This window comes from Sciurus vulgaris, assembly GCF_902686455.1.
Source record: "Sciurus vulgaris genome assembly, chromosome: 1".
Classification (NCBI taxonomy): Eukaryota; Metazoa; Chordata; class Mammalia; order Rodentia; family Sciuridae; genus Sciurus; species Sciurus vulgaris.
In genome coordinates this window covers 30,790,982-30,811,994 of record NC_136461.1, presented here as the reverse complement: position 1 = coordinate 30,811,994, position 21,013 = coordinate 30,790,982, and the positions used below count along the sequence as shown (strand labels likewise).

Genomic DNA, 21,013 nt, shown 5'->3' with positions numbered 1-21,013 from the left:
ATAGGCAAATAATGTATACATAAATATCAACATATACATTTATATATGTACATATACACAGTATACACACATATACTTGCCTAGAAATACTTACATAAATGATTGTATACTTTACCTATTTTTTTCAACCCTGCTAGTTTCATTTATTGATATGTTCTAAAGATGACTTCAGAATACTGTGGAGATATTTCTCATTCCTTTTTACAACTGCAAAGTAAAAGTATCTTATTCTCATGCTGTTTTATGAATCACTATTTAAAAACACATTGTGAGGCTATTAAAAAATATAAGTTCCCAAAGATAATATAGTGGACATCTAAATCAAAATCTTTCCAAAAATTCCATAGAAACATGCAGATTAAAAAGGAAAACAAACCATTCATAAGCATGCCTAAATATAACTAGGAGTTAGGAATATCACAAATTTCAATTACATATTTGTGGGGACATGAAGATCTGAAGCCCGCAGAGCTAGTACCAGACCCAAACCAGAATGAAAAATTTATGTAGATAGAGTATTATAAAAACACACACACACACACAGAGAAAGAGCAATGGAGCTCTAACACAGCCACAATCACTCCTAGAAAGCAACAGTCCCACCCAGAATGGGAAATATTGAAAATATTGAAAACAGAGCTAATACCTAGCGATAGAGTATATGCTAATGGAGAATCAGAAAGCAGAGTATGAGTTGATATTGTGAAGGACTAGAGATAATAGTCTTGGAAAGAAAATAACCTTTGAGGGATAGGAAGACTTACTGTTGATGGGAAATATGAAGCAAGAGGTGGAATTTACAGTTATACAGAAACCAAAAAGAATAATAAATTCAAAAGACATTCTAATCTTCTCATCCCGTCCCAAAGAGATCCATCTGTTAAAGGCACTATGTTTCATTACGCCAACTCATAACCCAAGTTCCCTGCCAAATTAGAACTTCTTATTTCTGCCGGTTCAGGAAAATGTAAGAAAATTCAGAATCACTAGGAAATATCAGTCAACATCTACAATAACCTGTATGTGAAGAAAAACAGAAGATAAAACAGTTTCAACTTCTGAAAATCCTACTGCCAATACCAATGACTAATCAGAGGGAAACTATTACACAACAGACCAACTTGAACTAACAAGTACTGGCAGATAGGAATAAATACCTTGAATCATAAATTGGGAAAATCAGGCTAGAAATGCACAACAGACCAGAAGGTGTTGAAATAGAATTGTCCAAGCTCAAGAAAAAAGTTGAAAAAACAAAATCATCTCAATCAATTCCAAGATGAAAAATAGGACAGTAGATTCAACTGAAAATATAATAAGGGACATTGAGAAGAGAAATAAAAACAGACAAGGGAATAAAAATCAATATTAAAAAAGGTTTTAAAGTATCAGGAACTGTTAGATGTAGAACATAGTCAACAAAAGCCAATGTGTATATGTGTATGCATGTACAATTGGATCTCTGAAAGAAGTAAACCAAACAATGGAACAGAATTAATACTTAAACAAAAACTGTTCCAACTATTTAAGAAATTCTGAACCTATATTTAAAGGGCCTACTTCATTCTTGGGAAAAATTAATTCAGATTGGTTACCCAAAGATAAAATCTAGTAAAACTATTAAATTCTTGGAAAAATTTTCCTAAGTTTCTGTCAAAGAAAGTGAAGCTTCCTGCCCTCCCCCAAAGGAAAATAAATCACATTTGCATCAGATTTCTTAAGAGCAAAGTACAAAGCAAGACATAGTAGAACAACATTTTCAGAAAGTTCAAGGGAAGAAAACAAATCCAAAGATTTTATTTCTAGTTGAACTGTTCTTTAGGTACTGAGATTATAATGAAGCACTTTTTAGCCTACAAGGACTCAGGGAATATTGTAACCACAAACCCTCTCCTCGGAATTAATTAGAGAAAAAGTTTCATTCAACCTAAAAGTAATCTAAGATACAAGCAAAGGTAGGGACAAGGGTAGAATTATTTATATGTAAATATAGAACTGGTGATAAAGGACTTAAGAGCAGCCCAAGAAAAACAGTCAAAATAATATAGAGAAGAACAAGGAGTGATAGCAATTTACATGCTTGTGTATTTAGGAATAGCAAACATAAAGAGAAACTCCCCCGGGACTGAAATCCAGTGCCACAGAAAGAACCTCCTTCCCCCATTCTCAGAGCTAAGGTGTAGACCTTGTTAGAAAGGACACAGCCAAGGCTTGCTGGTGTTCAGCAGTCACTGTGGTGCCATGTTGGTGAAACTTGCTGGAAATTTACCCTCTGTGGTTCTGGGAAAGCTGTTTGTTGAGCAGTATTTTTGGGGGGAATGCTACTACTATAAAACAACCTGTAGTGGCAGTGGTGATGGCTGGAAGTGCCGCATTGCTGGTCACTGGATGTTGCTGGCTGCCACGCGCTGCAGGAGACCAGCATCAGAGAAGCTATTAGTGTTATAGGAGCCTATGGAGCAAACACTGGAACCAGGAAGTAAATCCCTTTGATTCTGTAATGTCTTTACATAGGACCAAAAGATATTACTTAACATTCATAAACCAATTAGTAGAATCCTAAAAAAGGAAACGGAGAATTAAGGACACTATAAAATGCATTAATACAAAGGTAACCACTAAAACAAAATCGAAAACTTCCTAAATGCCAAAAGAACAAAAAGATCAAGAAACGCCACATACAAAGATGATCTAAAGCTGGGCATGGTGGCACATGTCTGTAATCCCAGCAACTCAGGAAGCTGAGGCAGGAGGATCAAAAGCTCAAGGCCAGCCTCAGCAATTTAGTGAGACCCTAAGTAATTTAGTAAGACCCTGTCTCAAAATAAAATATAAAAAAGGGCTGAGGAGGTGGCTCAGTGGTTAAGCACCCCTGGGTTCAATCTCTGGTACCCACCCCCAACCAAAATGAACTAAATATGAAAAATACAGGTAATAATTGTATACAAGGCATAATTGTGACAGAGTTGAGGCCAAATGTTTAACTTATTTTAACAAACATAAATGGATTTAACTCACCCATTAAAGTTTTCAACTTGGTACTCAAAGTAGAACCCAACTCTGTATACAGAAAACATACATGAAGTGTATTGAATAGCTTTTTTAAAAAGGGCTATCAAGGAACTGTGAACAATATAATTTGAGAAGTTGCAATCCTGATAATAGACAAGATAAAATTCAGGGCAGGACACATTTAACAAATTAAAGAAGCCACATCATAGTGCTTAAAGGTTACACAATTCAAAATGAAATTTAATAGTTACAAATATTTCTGTACCAATTACAGAGTATTTGTCTTCATAAAATATATTTGGAAGATGAAAGATGTAAGCAGACACACTAAAAAGAAATTTAATACATCTCTTGCAAGGCAAGACAGGCCAAAAAATAAACATATTAAAGGCTTCAATGAATAAAATTGATTTTGTGTGTGTGGGCATGCACGCGTGCAAAGCTTGGAATAGTCAACCTTAAAAAAGAAATTCTGACACATACTGCAACATAGGTGAGCTTTGAAGACATTATGCTGAATGAAATAAGCCATTCACAAAAGGGAAGATATTAAATGAGACACCTAAAGAAGTTAGAATCATAGATACAGGAAGTATAATTGTGGTTGCTAAGAATTGGGGGGAGGAGGAAATTGGGAGTTATTGTTTACAGAGTTTCAATGAGGGAAGAAAAAATTCTAGAGATGCATGGTGATGATGTTTGCACCACAGTGTGAAGTTGAATTTATAAACTACACAAATAAAACAGAAAAAGAACTGAAAAAGAAAGTGTCCGTGAGCCAGGGGACAACCTCATAAAGGTGACATATGTATAACTGGAGTCCTGAACACAGAAGTTATATGAAATATGGTAGCTGGAATATCCTTAAATACAGTGAAAACTATAAGTTTACAGGCCAAAGAAACTCAGTGATCCTCAAGCAGAAAAAAATATGAAGTAAAGGACTCTAAGACACATCATTACCAAATCACTGAAAACTGAAATAAAGAAAAAAATCATAAGAGCAGCCAGAGAAAAAACAGGGGCATACAGTGAAAAGAACAAAGAATTACAGCAACTTCTCATCAAAAGTAATGTGAGCCAGAATATAATAGAGCAGTATTAAGTTTTAAAAGAAAAAAAAAAAAAATTTGTTAAACTAGAATTTTATACCCAGCAAAAATGTCTTTCAAAAATAAAAATGAAATAAAGACATTTGCAGACAAAGTTTGGAGAATTAGTCACCAGAATATTAACAGTATGAAATGTTAAATGAAGTTCACTAAACAGAAAAAAAGTTACAACAGATTAAAAAAAAATAGCTCTCAGCAAAAGAATGAGGAACATTTGTAGGTAAATTTAAAAGGTACTGTAAAGCCTTTTTGGTAAAAATGATATGCCACTGGTACATAAATAGATAGGCTAAGCAGTAAAAATAATAGCAATCCAGAAATAGATCTGGCTGTATATGAAAATTTGATATATGATAAGCTTAGTGTCTAAGTCTGCTCAGGCTATCAAATGAAAAGACCACAAACTGCATGACTGAAACATCAGAAACTTATTTTCTCACAGGTCTAGAGCCTAGAAAGTCCAGGATCAAGGTTGGGCAGGATTCACTTTCTAGTGAGGCTCTAGCCTTCTTTTCCTTGCTTCCTACTCACTGTGTCCTTACATGGGAAGGAGGGAGAAAGAGAAGGAAGGAGGAGGAGAAGGTGGGGAAAAAGAGAAAGGGAGATTTCTACCTCTTTTGATAAGGATATAGTCCTAACAGATTAGGCCCCACTTTTATGACCTCATTTAACCATAATTACCCCTTGAAGACTTTACCTCCAGGTATAGTTATATTAGAAGTTAGGGCTTTAATATGAATTTGGGGAGAATACATTCAGTTCATTGCAGGTATCATATTAAATCATGGTTTAAAATAACTTTTTTAAAAATAAATGACATTGGGATAAGCAGGTAGCGCGTTTGAGAAAAGATATACTACAATCCATATATTTTAGCATATACCACAGTAAACTGCAATTGGATTAGAAATCAAAATTTTAAAAATATTACTATAGAAGTACTAGAAAAAGCCCACAAATTTCTTTATAAATTTGGGGTATGGAAAACCTTGCTAAAAATGACTCAAAATATGGATAGACTGATAAATTTGATGGCATAAATATTAAAAATGAAACCCTTTGTAGGGAACATAATACTTCCACACAAACTTAAAAGACAATAAATTGAGAAAAATATTTATAATATATATCACAAAAGACTACAAATGGGTAATTTTCTAAGGAAGAGATAAAACTGCAAAGAAATTCTGATTTTAATAATGTTAGTGATTTGGGCATAATAATGCAAAACCATTTTGCATGTATTGAAATACAGCAAATGAATAAATAATATAAAATATGGAATAGAGAAAGATGAGAGAAAACCCTGCAGTATTGAATTTGAATTGTAGAATGTGTGAACCCTTGACTTAAAAATATATTTATATGTATGCATCATATGAATGAGATATGTATAATATATATGTATTCCCAAGCTCTGTTGAAAAGGCCAAAGCAATTAAACCTCAGTAGCAATGTAAGCACCTTGATTTTGGTTTCTAAATTTCCTTCTTCACTAAAAGGAATCATTGGAGAAATGACTGATTCCAAGGCCAGACAGGGAAAAAAAAAAAAAAAAAAAACTAAGGTGAATCTCAAACATTTTATTATGCCAGAAAACAAATAAGTCTCAAAGAATGATGTAGACAAATGAAAAGGACAAAGGACTAGCCAAAATTGGAACAGTATGATTGTCAAAAGGAAAATAAAAATGAAGGATGGATGGTATTCATGGGATCTATGTCATACATAAAGCTGTAGCTCAAACTGGAGAAAAAGAAGGAGGGAGGAATTACTGACTCATATAACCAGGACATCCAAGGAGTTATCGGGATTGAGTGTGTCTAAATAGAGGATTTTAAACACTATCACATCTGCCCATACCTGGCCCTACTTTGGCCTTATATGCAGGTGTGTTCTCCATGTAACACTGCCAAATCTACACACATACATAAAGAAAAATACAATTTAAAGTTGGAGACAAATCTTCTTTGCAGAATTCAAGCTAATTATTATAGAAGGAATGAGGAAAAATATCACTATTTTGTAATCACTATTTTGCAACTATTTTTAATATTTAGTTTGGGCAAGGGTAACCAATAAATGTGAAAACCATTGGGTTAAAAAGTACCTAGGGGAATAGGATAGTCACACAGCCTCATAGTTTCTCTGTATGGACTACCTATTAATTTCAACGAGAAATTACAGTGAAGAAATCTGTCTTATCATTCCTTCACAAATGATCTAATTTAATATCACAATAAACAACTAATTAAAATGGTATGCTTCTAGAAATAGTGTATTGAGAAGTAATCAGTATCATGTGTAGTATTTTTGTCAAAACCCTTTGGCATGAATCATGAGGAAACAATCAGAAAAAGTCCAAATCATGAAACATTCTGTAAAACAACTAACCCAAACTCTTCCAAAAATGTCATTGCCACGCCAGGTGCGGTAGCACATGCCTGTAATCCTTTTCCTCATAGCTCCCTATTATCACTGACCTATTTTACAACCCAATTCTGTGGTTGTTTCTTCTAACTAGGGCTTCCGGAGCGGTAGTTGTCAAACTTGGCTGCTGGTTACAGCCACCTAGAGGGCTCTTAAAATTTAAGGACCTAGGTTTTAGATGAAGTTAACTCAGACTTTTTAGAAGCAAAACTGGTTGAGAGGTTCCCCAGGGGATTCCAGTTGTCCAAGTTTGAGAGTGACTGATCTAGAGCAGAAGCTAGCCTCTAGTGAGGTTCATAGTCAAGTATGTGAGGAGCCCAGTATAAATTGGTCATGTGCTTGATATATACACTGACTTTTGTATGATCCTGTCAGTAAATTATCTTTTCATTCACTTAGTTAGCTTTCAGGGTCAGAGGAAAAGTGAATTATAAAAGATACGTTTCTTATCTTCTGAATTTTATAGAAATTTACTGAAATTTGTAGGGGAAAACAAAACAGAATTTTTGAGAGTTGACTTTGGCCATATTGCCTATCTTACAAAGGCAGTTTTTAAGTATTCACTGAGCTCCCTCTTCTCTCTAGCAAGGCTGTTAGCATTGGGTAATATGAAAACTCTCTGTAACTATCCATGTCCATTCCTTTGCCTATCTCAAGATTAGTCACAACTCCCACACCCAATTAAATTAATCAGAATTAACCTGTGTTGAAGTGTGTCTGTGAGGGTGTATGTAGCAGGGTAATGACCATAGAGTCTTGGCAAAACTAACAGGAATCTTGGCAATCCTTCCACAGTACCAGCAGACTGGATATTCTCTTCCTCAGTGCCTCTCTTCTAGTTCTGCTTATGCTTTTCTCTCACCCTTGGGGTGAGATTTTGATAGACTACCAACGCAGTTTGGAAATGCTGCTTTAGTTCAGTGTCCTTATCTGACAGAAACAGAAACAGGAAAGGGAAGTGAGTTGCCAAGCTGTCCACTGAGTTAGTGGCACACTTACATATGTTTGCTTATATGTAAAGCTCTTCAGGGAGGAGAGAATGGATAAGAGTGTCACAGAATCATGGTGATAGTCAAAGAGTCTGATAACTCTATAAAGCTTGGAATTATTATATCATAGGACAGTGGTGGAGTGGTGTGATTTGTCCTGTTACCTGCCACCAGAGGATATGAACTGTGATTAGACTGTAGACCTGCTGATCTACGTTTGAATCCATAACTCCATCAGGTCACTGCTGGTTTAAACAGCAGAAGCCTCACTTACTGAGTATTCATAGAGTCTTGGGAGCAGCTGGAAGCCCTTTAGAACTGCTTCTTGAGGAATATTTCCAAAATAAATCCTAGGAAAGTAAGTACAGAGCACTTGTAGGCTGCTTTGTATGGAATTAAAAGAAATCTGACTTTGTAATATTAGTCTAGTTATTGACCGTGTAGTTGTGTGGGCATAATTAAATTACTTCATCTTTACTTTTAACCTTGAGTTTCAAGAGATCGTTAATAAACTCTGCTATGTGTGGCTTTTGTGAGGATTAAATGGAGTAACATAATAAAACATCCATCAGTTCCTGGCACCCATTTAATAAGTGGAGAATTTTTTACTTCATTCATTAAAATGCCTATGAAACTTATATTCTACTTGGAGAAGATAAACATGTTAGGATTTATAAAGAAAGAAGATTCAGACATTGATAATGGTTAAGAATGAATAAGGAGCAGGATACATTTAGGAGACTCTTAGGTAGAGTAGTCTGGATATGCCTGTCTGAGGTGATATTTAAGCAAAGAACTAAGTATAATGATTTGAGGAAAGGATGTTTGAGGAAGTGGGAAACAGCTTGATGTGTTTGAGAAACAGCCCAGGGGAATGATGTGAGTAATGAACAGTAGGCAAGTTCCAGATCATATAAGCCTTGTAAATGTGAATAAAGAGTTCAGATTTATTTTGTGTTGTAGATGTAAGCCTAAGAGTGATATGATCTGATTTGTGGGGTTAGTACTGAGGGATTGAACCTAGGAGCTTTCTACCTCTGAGCTACATCCTCAGCCCTTTTTATTTTATTTTGAGACTACAAGTGGCCCAGGCTGTCCTCAAACTTGTGATGCCTCTGCCTCCCAAGTAGCTGGGATTATATCACTGTGCCTGACTGAGTTATATTTTTTAAAGAATATCTTTCTAGGACTTAAAATCAGCATACCACAGTGACGTGGCCAACTCAATGTTTATAGCAGCTCAATTCACAATAGCTAGATTGTGGAACCAACCTAGATACCCTTCAGTAGATGAATGGATAAAGAAACGGTGGTACATATACACAATGGAATATTATTCAACCATAAAGAACAAAAATTATGACATTTGCAGGTAAATGTATGGAGTTGGAGAATATCATGTTAAATGAAATAAGCCAATCCCAAAAAAACAAAGACTGAATGATTTCTCTGATAAGTGCTTGATGATACATTATGGGGGTAGGGAGAGGTGGGAAGGATGGATTGTGTAGACGGAAATGAGGGATGGGGAGTGAGCGGGGGAAGGGAAGATAATAGAATGAGACAAACATTACCCTATGTACATGTATGAATATGCAAATGGTGTGACTGTACTTCGCATACAATCAGAGAAACGTTAGTTGTACTCCATTTGTGTACAATGAATCAAAATTTTTAAAAAAAAAGAATATCATTCTAGCCTGGCTTGGTGGTATACACCTATAATCCCAGCAGCTCAGAGACTGAGGCAGGAGGATTACAAGTTCAAAGACAACTTTAGCAACTTAGCATGGCCCTAAGCCTCTTAGTGAGACCCTGTCTCAAAATAAAAAAATTTAAAAAGGGCTGGGGATATGGCTCAGTGGTTAAGTGCCCCTGAGTTCAATCCCTAGTACCAAAAAAACAAAAAACAAAAACATATCATTCTGGCTTCTATGTGGCTACGAGGTAGTAAGGAGACAGAAGAAGCAGGGAGTCCAGTTAGAAGTGTAGTAGTCTGGGCAGTGTTTGACTGTGTCTTAGGTTAGGATGTGGAAATAGTGAAATCTGGTTCAATTTAGAATATATTAAGTTGAAAAGCCATCAGATTGGCTTATTGGGTAACTGGATTTGGGAATGACAGAAAGGTGGGAATCAAGTGTGACTTCAGGCTTTTTTACATTTCAGTTTAATGAGTGATACCATTAATTGAGGTGGATGACTAGAGGAGATAATAAATTGAATGGGACAGTAAAATCAACAGTTTTATATTAGACTAATTCAAGATCTTATACATTCAAGGAAAGTTATAGAATAAGACAGTTGGATATATGAACATGAAATTTAAGGCAGAGGTTTGGGTTACAGGTACATATTGGCAGTCACAGTGTAACTGGAAAAGAATGGAGTCTAAGAAGAAAATACATTGACTGGGCACTGGGGTTCTCCCACATTGAGAGGTTAGGAGTCCTTTCTCTTGCAAGTACCCCAGGCAACTATTTAACTTGAAGAAAGCCTCCTATTGCTTTTATTCACCTTCTCATCCTTCTGCACAACTTTATGACCCCAGCTCTTCTTACCAAGAGACGGTATGGTAGGACTAAGTGATAAAATTGCTGAAGATCTTAATGTGATGAGTAGTGATGAAGACTCTAGAGACTGAGAAGTTGACTTTGCTATTTCCTTGCTTACTAGCTTTGGACATTTTACTTAATTTTTCTAAGCCCAGTGATCATGAGAAAGTTTCTTAGACTTTCTACACTTTAGTTTTGTCATCTGCAATATTAAATCTTTGTACTGGTTGACCTTTGAGGTCTCTTTCAGTGTTAAAATTTTGTGCTATCTATGACTCTCCAAGAATATTGGTATACTTGAAATTGGATGGGGGAGGTTCCACATTACCTCAGGAGTTGGGAACTAAGATACCTTAACATTTCCCTGCTAAAAGTTGTGCCTTGTCCTTCTACCCTTGAAGAAACATGCTAAGAGGCAGTGAGCATAGTAAAGAACCATGAGGCTGGGCTAAGACCATCATCTATTGAAATATGTCTCCACCATTTAGCATGACCTCGGACAAGTTGCTTCTGTTTCCATTTCAACTTCTGTAAACTAGGGATAAATAATTGTGTCTGATTCATGTTGTTATTTCAAATATCGAATGAGAAATGGCATGCAAAATGCTTAATACATGGTAAGTATTCAATGCATATTAGCTATTGTGATAGTACTATTTTAAGCCTGGGAAGATTTTTTAACTCCTTGAGTTCAAGATGAGATAGAAGGCCCCTTCCTTAAAAATGGAGCCAGGAATTACATGAATGAACACTTTAGTCATTGAGAACTAGCGTAAAACCTGAATTTTCTATTTTCTAATTGTGCAGTCATGCCTCCCAGCTCTCTCTTTTATCAGACTGTGGAGAGAACTTTTCCAGAACAGTTGTGCCTTACCATACCTTATCTATCATGTACTGAACTATTTGTGGCAAATCTACTCCTGGGTTGGCTTGCTGCAGCCCTTCCCTCACTTAAGGAGAGTTGTTTTTCCCACATACACCAGATCTGAATTTTTGGAGGACAAAAGTGTTTTGTTTTTTAAAGCATGGTCAAAAGAAGGATAACAGCCAAAACCCTAGCTCAAACTGGAGAAAAAGAAGGAGGGAGGAATTACTGACTCATATAACCAGGACATCCAAAGAGTTATTGGGATTGAATGTTTCTAAATAGAGGATTTTAAACACTATCACACCTGCCCATACCTGGTCCTATTTTGGCCTTATATGCAGGTATGTTCTCCATGTAACGCTGCCAAAGCTACACACATTTATAGCCATGATCTCAGGAAAATAATCTCTCCTTCAACATCCATATAATGTAGAAAATAATTGACCTAACTTGGGGCACATACACATATACACTCTTGGTTTTGGTGAATCTGATGTTCTTAAATAGTATTATTTTCTACCCAAAGACCAGGTAGGCCACATGAATGACATCCCCACCCAATCATGTGGAGTTAGGGTATTGTTTCTGTTTTTGTTTTTCCAAAAAGAGAAAAAGAAAGTGAGGCAATAAAAAGTAAGTGATGGAAGTTTTAGATTAAAGGATAAAAATGTCCACCTTTCTCTTGCATTTGTTGGTGGTTTCTGTCCCAAGAAACCTCTTGAACATGGGAAAGTTTGCTTGGTCTAGCGAGTTCTGCAACAAAAAGTGTAAGTTGTATGAAGCTATAACTCTTTTATTCCCATTTCCTTTTCTCATTTCCTCCCCCTGAAGTTAACTATAGTTAGTAGTTTATCCCAAATGCTGAGTCTTCATTTTACCTGCATATTGACATATTAGTAAAATGAGTAAAAGCATAGGTTGAGGACTCAAATTACTTGGAATTCAGTCCTGTTTATGTCATTGGCACACTGTGAAATCGTAAGCAACTTAGTTAACTTTGTGCTTCTTTCCTCCCCTGTAATATGTAGATAATAATACCTGTACCCTAGGGCTGTCTTAAGAGCTAAATTAGATTTGGTGTAAAGTGATAGCGCACAGTAAACTACTCAAGGATGGCAGATACTTTTGTAATTTTCAGCTCTGCAGATTTGATGCTGAATGGATTTTGAATGGATTGAGAAGGTTGAAATAGGCTAGAGACTGTCAAGAAGCATTTTATTTTGGTGTCTCAGAATGAAGAAATGAAGGCAAACTATAAGAAGCACTCGGGGCTCATATTATACAACATGACAACAATAATGGTCTTAGTTTTACAATTCATTAATTAAATTATTCACTTTTACTTGATGGATGACAATGAACAATTAACCCCTCCTGGCCCCTGTACTCTTTCAGAAAATGAAAGTTTGGGGGAAGGATGGTCCCCTCTGACTTTGTCATTCCATGATTCTTAGTTGTTAAAATAGACAAGGAATATAAAAAGTATTTTGTACTTGGTTTGTGTTTTCAGATGTGTATGTGTAAGAGAAAAACAGAAAAATGTTGAATTAATTTATATTGAGACAAAGTAATTTGCTTATATATTGAGCTTATCAGTTGACATGTTTGTTTACTTCCTAAGACTATTAGATCCCCTTTTATACTCTGAATCATTTCTAAGTATTTGTTAATACTATCTCACAACTTCTTTGGATTTTTCAAAGAAAGTGTTCTAGGCATTATGATATATAGTGTGTAATATTTGCTGTGGAGTCAAGAAACAGTTTGGAGACCCTGCAGCATTACCTGGGACCAGTTACATTCCCTCCAGTGTGTCTCCTTTTCTTCATTTTGTCTAAAGAGGCATTTCTTTTATTTAACTTTTAAGTCTGTTCCTAATAGCTGTGATTCTATGACTGTCACAGCACGGATTATATCAGAGTAGTTGGAATTTCTTAATCTCCTCTCTGTTGTGTTTGCTGCAGGATTTCGGCTGAATGCCTCCTCTTGGCCCATGTTCCTTTTGAAGACGCTAAATGGAGCAGAGATGGCTCCCCTCAGAATTTTCCACAAGGTAGGCTGTCCCTCAGCTATCACCAGCTTCAAGGTGCTTCAGATCAAATACTCACCTCCTTTCAATTACTGAGACTCTGGCATCTTCATTCTGTTTATGGCCTAAGGATGCCTTCTCAGAAACTAGTTTAGTAGAAGAATTTTTTTAGTACTTATGAGGTAGCAGTTATTCTGAAAGAAGTATATTTGACTACAGTAAAAGGAGGATTCCTCGTTTTTTGGTTCCAACTGTCAGTAATAAGTTAATAAGATCCTTTTCATTCTTATCTATAAAGTAGAGCTCTGTCTACCTTACAGGGTTGTGAAGAAGTTAAAATGTATTTATTAGGAGAACTATAAAATATAATATAAATCTAAAGGAACAATTCTTACAGAGTTCTATAGAGTTTATGTTCTAAAGAGAGAGGAAGGAAGGAGACTTTTTTTGAGTTCCTACAGTAAGTTTGGGGCTTTATATATACTATCTCATTTAATACCCACAGCTAACTTTATGGATTAAGAATTATTAGTTCCACTTAATAGTTAAGGAAACATACTTTTGAATAAGAAACTTGCTCAAGATCAGTGGCTAAGTGGTGGAACAGGAATCCAAAACCTGTATTCATTCTTCCTTGTTTCTCAAGAGGAGAAGCAGATAGTCTGCCATTAGGTTAATTCTCTATTGGGGTGAGAGTTAGTGTAAAGGGGGCTAAGTTAGGTTAGCCTATACTGCTAGTTAAATCTAAACCCTGAGAGGCTTCTGGTTCTTAAAATTCAGTGTACTGGGCAACTCGAAAACTCTTTTACTACAAAATACCTAAAAATGCTGTCAGGCAGGGGGAGACCTAACATTCTTTTCACTGCTTTGCTGAGCTTACCAGAAAGTAAGGAAAATCTTCATAGACCAAAAATGAAGGAAGAAAAACAATAATATTAAATGTAATACTGAGCCTATAGAGCCTATAACTTCCCTAAAGGCTTTGCCAATCTTACTTTCTAAGAATATTGTCTTTTTATATATATAGTAAGACATAAGATAAGGCCTAGGGCCTATGCCTGGCAGGGAAATATACCTGCATGCCACATAAAAACCAGAGCATGCCTTTGAAGCGTTTACCCCTAAGTGAGAAGATGATTGCACTGATGAGGAAGAATCTCTGCTGGACCATGTGTAGGGATGGGAGTGGAGTCATCTCTGGTTAACAGAGCCTTTTCCCTTGTTGTCCCAGATTTGCATACACTCCCTTTGGGAATTCCACACTTGTGTAGATATTTCTGGATGCCTGAAAGAAGCAACCCAAAATCTCTGTGGAGGGTTTGATGTCACTGAAATCCCACTGAAGCAATTAGTCTCAAATTAGCCCTGAAAAACTTTCAAAACAAATCTGCCATGAGGGTGAATCAGTAGACATAACAAAGAGTAACATAACCCCAAGAACTTTCAACTAATAGAAATATCACCTAGAGATTATAACTTAAGTAGTTGAAAATGACTAAAGAACTTAAAGAAGGAATAAAAAAATGAGAACATAAAACACAATTTTTAAAAGACAGACTTGAAAAATAGACCAAATCAAACATCTAAAGATGATACTTAAAGAAAAAAATTAATATATGTAACTTAAACATACACACCTGAAGAATTACCTGGAAAACATGTATGAAGACTTTCCCTAGATTGCAGCACACAAGAGAGAAAAAGATGAAAATATTAAGGGTAAAAAGCAAGAATACTATTAGAAGTCATGACAGATGCTGAACATGAAACCCAGGAATATTAATTAGAAAGAATATTAAAGAGAAAATATTCAAAAAGACAATAACTGAGAGTTTGCCAGAGCATGTAATAAAAACAAATACAGATTAAAACTTCATAACTATAGGAAACTAAAAGTCAACAGAGAAGATCTGAGAAAGTAATTAAACAGAATGCCTTCAAAGGGTTCAGCTGACAGCATGTTTCTAGATAGCAGCAGTATACGCCAGTACTGAGAGAAAATAGTCATCCACCTAGAATTTTATATCTAGTTATACTACTGTTGCAGAATGAAGGTAAAAATAAGACTTATCAAACAAACCAAAGCAAGTGGATGTAACAACTGAATGAACAACTGAAGATTTTATTTCGGGAAGAAGGCAATTGAACCATAAAATTAGAATGAGATGAAAGAAATAATGGTGAGGAAATAATAGTTTAACAGATAAAACTAATGAAGCTTTGCTTGTTACTGTGTAAAGCAATTATAATAACTAAAGGAATAAATTAGCAGTATAATAATGTAGAACTAAATCGTCTACACCATGTAACTTAGGAGTAGTTGAGATATTCGAAAGTTCTTGTATCGTTAGGGACTAGAAGTAAAGATGAGTTTTAGTCTTTCTTACTCAACTATATACTTAAAATCTTAAGGGAATCCATGAAAAGATTATAAATAGAATTAAACTTCAGAATCAATGGATGGAAGGAGAGGATAAAAACTTAGTTGATGAAAAAGAAGTAAAAGTACTTTGAAAAATCAAGTTAAATAGAAACATAGATAATAAAATAACTAATAAATTTAGCTGGGCATGGTGGCACACACCTGTACTCCCAGCTACTTGGGTGACTGAGGCAGGAGGAACACTTGAGTCCATGAATTCAAGATCTGGTGCCTGGGAAACATAGACCCCATCACAAAAAAATTAAAATTTTCAAAATCCCGTTTATCATAAGAAATGAGGCTAAACATCAGTTTAATCACATAGAGATTGAACCTTTTTAAGCTCTACCATATACTTACAATAGACACTGCTTAAACAAAATGACGCAAAAATGTTAAAAGTAAAAGAAAACAGGGCTCGGGTTGTAGCTCAGTGGTAAAGCACTTGCCTTGCACGTGTGAGGAACTGGGCTCAATCTTCAGTACCACATAAAAACAATTAAGTAAAATAAAGGTATCATGTCTATCTACAACTAAAAAAAATTTTTTTAAAGTTAAGTAAAACAACATACCAGGCAAACTTTTCTCAAAATAAAAATGGTGTAAACTATACCAAAATCAAAGGAAACTTTAATGCTAAAAAGCATTAAAAGTTTACCACCTAATCATTAAAAAGTACAGTTTGTGAAGATTAAAGCACTTATAAGCATCTATGCTCCTGAAAAACATAGCATCAAGATATATAAAAATTTGACAATTACATTGACAAAATTGGAAAATCCACAACCACTAAGGAGTATCTGAATGCGCATCTCTCAATAATGGATAAATTAAGCAGATAAAAATTGATATATCAAACAGTATGAAATCAGTTGATGCTTTTAAAAATCAGTTTATTCCTACTTAACAGCAACAAATGCCTTGAAAATAATTTTTAAAAACCATTTATGATAACAATAGAATCATAATGTGCCTAGAAAAGATGTTAGTAAAAAAAACACAAGACACTTATAGAGGAAATTTTAAAGTCTTTATTGAAGAAGTCTTAAACAGAAAGGACTGACATGTTCATAGGTGAGAAGGCTCAATATCATACATAACAAAGGTTATTTTTCCCCCAAATTAATCTATAAATTCATTGTAGTTCCAGTCAAAATCTTTTCTTTAATTCTTTTTTTGTAGGTGCAGGTGGACAGAATGCCTTTATTTTATTTGTATGTTTTTTATGCAGTGCTAAGGATTGAACCCAGTGCCTCACACATGCTAGGCAAGCACTCTACCACCCAGCCCACCAGTCAAAATGTTACCATATTGAGTTTTCTGTAGCACATGACAAGCTGTTAAAATTCACTGAAAGATGAAGGAGAAAGAGCAACCAAAACATTATTGAAGAATCACAGAGTAGGAGGACATTTCCTACCAGATACTCATTTTCTAGGATATGTTGTTGGTACAAGATGAGACAATAAGACTATAAGGGCAAGAACAGAGTGTGTAACACATTGTTTTGAAACTTGATGTATGCAGCTATTTTACAAATTAGCATCTTAAGATTCTACACACTGCTGTTGAGTGTGTACAGTGTTTCAACCACTTTGGAATACAATTTAGCAATATTTAATAAAGCAGAAGATACTTATGTCTATCCTATAACTCAGCAATTCTACTACTAGATATATATTCTAAAGAAACCCTACCACATGTATACAAAGGAACAGTGCAATAATGATCATTAAAACTCTTTTGAAATAGTAAGCAATTAGAAACAACCGTAAATGTCTGTTTAAAGAGAATGAATAGACTGTGATACATACATATGACAGAATGCTAGTAGCAGTTAAAATGACTGGAGCTAAATTTATCATGGATAAACTTGATAAAAAATATTGAACAAAAAAGCAAGTTGTAGAATGATGTGATCAGTACAATACCATTTGTATAAAATTTTAAAATGTGCAGATAGATATGTACACATATAGTAAAGTATAAAAACAGGCATGGGTAATTGTTAACCTCTGTGGTAGGTGAAAGAAGGGGGCAGGGAAGGGAACAAGGGGAAATTCAGCTTTATCTCTGACCTTTTATTAAAAAATAACTGAATCAAAGATTCAGTTAGGATTAATAAAGTAATAATTTGGTGTACTTTGAAATCCATTTTAGAGAAAAACTAAATCTCTATTGTAAATCTTGCATAAGAGTCATTTTTTTAATCATCCAGATGAGACAACAGTCTGTTGATGTATCCAGTCCTTCTCTTTGTGTCTAGGTCTGTATATTTCTGTTTCTCATCCAGGAGCCACCATCGCCTTCTCACAATTTCTTCAAAATGGGAATGAAGCTAGAAGCTGTGGACAGGAAGAACCCTCATTTCATTTGCCCAGCCACTATAGGGGAGGTTCGGGGCTCGGAGGTGCTTGTCACTTTTGATGGGTGGCGAGGGGCCTTTGATTACTGGTGCCGCTTCGACTCCCGGGACATCTTTCCTGTGGGCTGGTGTTCTTTGACTGGAGACAACCTGCAGCCACCTGGCACCAAAGGTAAAGGCCCTTGAAACCAGGATGCAGATGATGAGGGAGATCACCTAGCTCTGTCACAGCCTGTTGCCACCAGAACATGTCACTAATAAGCAGAGGAAGAATGAGGGCCTGCCACTTAGGTACCTCCCAAGGCCTTTAGAGAATAGTCATTAACAGTAAAGAATTAAGTATCAAATGAAGCCAGACATGGAATTTGGGATAGTGTGCAAATTCCTCTGTGTAAATATCCTGATTTATTCTTAGGCAACTAACTTCTCATCTATCTTACTTTTGCCTCTAACCCATTTCAAAGTGTGGGTGGTAACATTCTCAAGGCAAATGTCTTTCTCAGGCCTTAGGGACTTTGTAATGAGCTAGGGTAACACTGTGTTTTAAAAATATTCCAGAAGCACTACAGCAAGATGGGAAGATCACAAGCTTTGAAGTAAGATAGTGATAGGTTTGAGATCCATCTCTGCCTTACCAGCTGTGTGGCTTTGAGCAGTGAATTCACCTCTCTAAACCTCTGATTTCACATCTTTAAAAGAATATCTACTTCATAAAGTTATTGTGAGGAATAAATTAGATTACATCTGGCAAACAGAAGAGACTAAAATAAATTTTATAGTTATGCTGTATTTGTTATAATTACTATATAATTTTATAGTCTATCATTATTATTATGTGATTATAAAATTAACCACTAATAATGGGAGAATATAGAATATTATAATAGTACTACAGACTAAATGAACCATAAATGATACTTTTGATGATGATGATAGTGATCCTCACCATCATAATGATAGAGATCATCCAGTATAGATTTTGAAATGGCTACCTTTAATAAGGAAAATAATAATAATCCCATCCTCTTAAGTCTAAAATGTACTGGTAAACCTGAAGGAAGAGAAAGTCACCCTTTATGTTGTCTCAGAGTCTCTTTTCTAAACTTCTGTTTGTTAATTTAATTAGCCAAATACTTACTGAGCACACCATTGTAAGACAATCTGAGGATACTTCAGTGACAAAGATGAACAATAATCCTGCCCTCATAACACTTTTGTTCTAGTAGGGTAAGACAGAGAGTTGGTGTTTAAGTCAAGAAATAAGACCATTTCAAGTGCAAAGGATGTAGCTCAGTGATAGCGCTCATGCTTAGGCTAAGCAAGAGCCTGGATTCAATCTCCAGCACCAAAAGAGAAAAACAGACAACAAAAAAAAGAAGTCATTTTAGGTAGATAATTTCTATAGAAGGAAATGAGATAATTTCAAGGACACAAAGTCTGATAAGATAGTGATAGTGAAGGTGAGTTATAATGGAAGCTCTATGTTTAATAGTTTTATTGAAGTAGAGTTGATGTAAAATAAGTGGCATATATTCAAAGTGTACAATCTGAAAAATTTTGAATAACTATATATCCATGAAATCATTACCCCAATCAAAATAGACTGTGATACATACATATCCCCCAGTTTCTTTATAGAAGGGGAACTTCTTTAGATAGAATTTCTTTTCAGGAAAATTTGTCTGAAAAGTCAATATTTGAATTGAGACCTGAATAATAAGAAGGAACCATCCAGGAAAGAGTGCCAAGCATGCAAATGGGACAGCTAACGCTGTGGTCCTGAGTGTGAACAAGCTCACTTTATTTCCAGGGCAGAAAGCAGTTACTAGAATGCACAGCCTGAGTGAGAAGGTAGTACAAGTTAATGGTGGGGAAGCAAACCAGTGTCAGAAGATGTCGAGCTTTGTAACCAGAGTGAGAATTTTGAACTTCATTGTATACTTATTAGTGAACCATTGGAGGGTACTAAGCTAGGGAGTAATAAGTGACAATATCTGATATACGTTTTGAAAATCACTTGAGCTCATATCCAGAATATAAAAGAACACATATGGCTCAGCAGTAAGAAAAAATAAGTAAACAATAGGCAAAGGATTTAGATAGATATTTCTTTAGAGAATATATACAAATGACTAATAAGCACTTGCAAAACTGCTCAGCATCATTAATCATTAGGGAAATATAAACCAAAATCACTGTGAGACACCACTTCACACCCATGGGTATTGCTGTAATCAAAAGATGAACAATTACAATATTGTGGAAGATGTGGAGAAATTAGAAACCTCAAATAGTGGTGAGAACCTAAAATACTGCAGCAACATTTGAAAACAGTTTTGAAGTTACTCAAAATATTGAACATACTTATTATGTGACCCAGAAGTTCCACTCATAGGTATATACTCAAGAAAATAGAAAACATATGGCCACACAAAACACATTATGAATGTTCTTGGCAGCATTATTCATAATAGCTCCAAAGTTGAAACAACTCAAATGTTCATCAGTTGGTGAAAGGATAAATAAAATGTAGTATAGCCGTATAATAAAATACTATTTGGCAATAAAAAAGGAATGATTTACTGATAATGTTACAGCATAGCTGTATCATGAAGACATTGTAAGTGAAAAAACATGCATTGTGTGATTGTATTTATATGGAATGCCCAGAACATGCAAATACATAGAGGCAGAAGTGGATTTGTGGTTGCCGGGGGTCAGGGGAGAAATGGGAAGTGACTGCTAATGGGTGTGGGTTTTATTCTGGGATGATGAAAATGTTCTAAAATTAGATTGGGGTAATGTTTGCACAACTCTGTGAATATACATAAACACTGAATTTTATGGCATGCAAATTATATGTCAATAAAGCTGTTACCTAAAGAATCACTTAGGCTGCTCTTTGGAGAATGGATTGTGCAGTGGTCATTGTGAATGAGGAAGAGATAAGGGTGGCTTGGATTATGATAGTGGTGCTGAGGTAAAGGGAACTGGAGGCAGGATGAGGGAGAGATACTTCTTGATCAGGAAAGTTCCACTCCTCTATATGCTGCAAGAAACATGTGCCCAGGAGTCAGTATGAGAAATTTGTTGCCAAACCTCTTCATGCCTTATAAAGTTATAGCTCTGAGAAGCAGCAAGAGAGAGGTGCCTTGGAACTGGTATTGCAGTCATTTTTGTTTCTTTGAGGTTAAAACAGGATAGGCTCTGGCGCTTCAAGCTTCATTCTGTAAG

The 21,013-nt window shown here is 35.4% G+C and overlaps 1 protein-coding gene across 22 annotated transcripts in view; it reads left to right on the top strand.

Moving 5' to 3' along the window:
* The window catches only part of SCMH1 (Scm polycomb group protein homolog 1), a 348,969-nt gene that overhangs the window by 216,842 nt on the left and 111,114 nt on the right, over positions 1–21,013 (top strand). For all 22 annotated transcript variants that reach the window (XM_079113208.1, XM_079113218.1, XM_079113217.1 and 19 more), the window contains 2 exons: positions 12,928–13,016; positions 17,708–17,951. In XM_079113208.1, the coding sequence (XP_078969334.1) occupies positions 12,928–13,016; positions 17,708–17,951 (333 nt within the window). The remainder of the gene's footprint in view (positions 1–12,927; positions 13,017–17,707; positions 17,952–21,013) is intronic.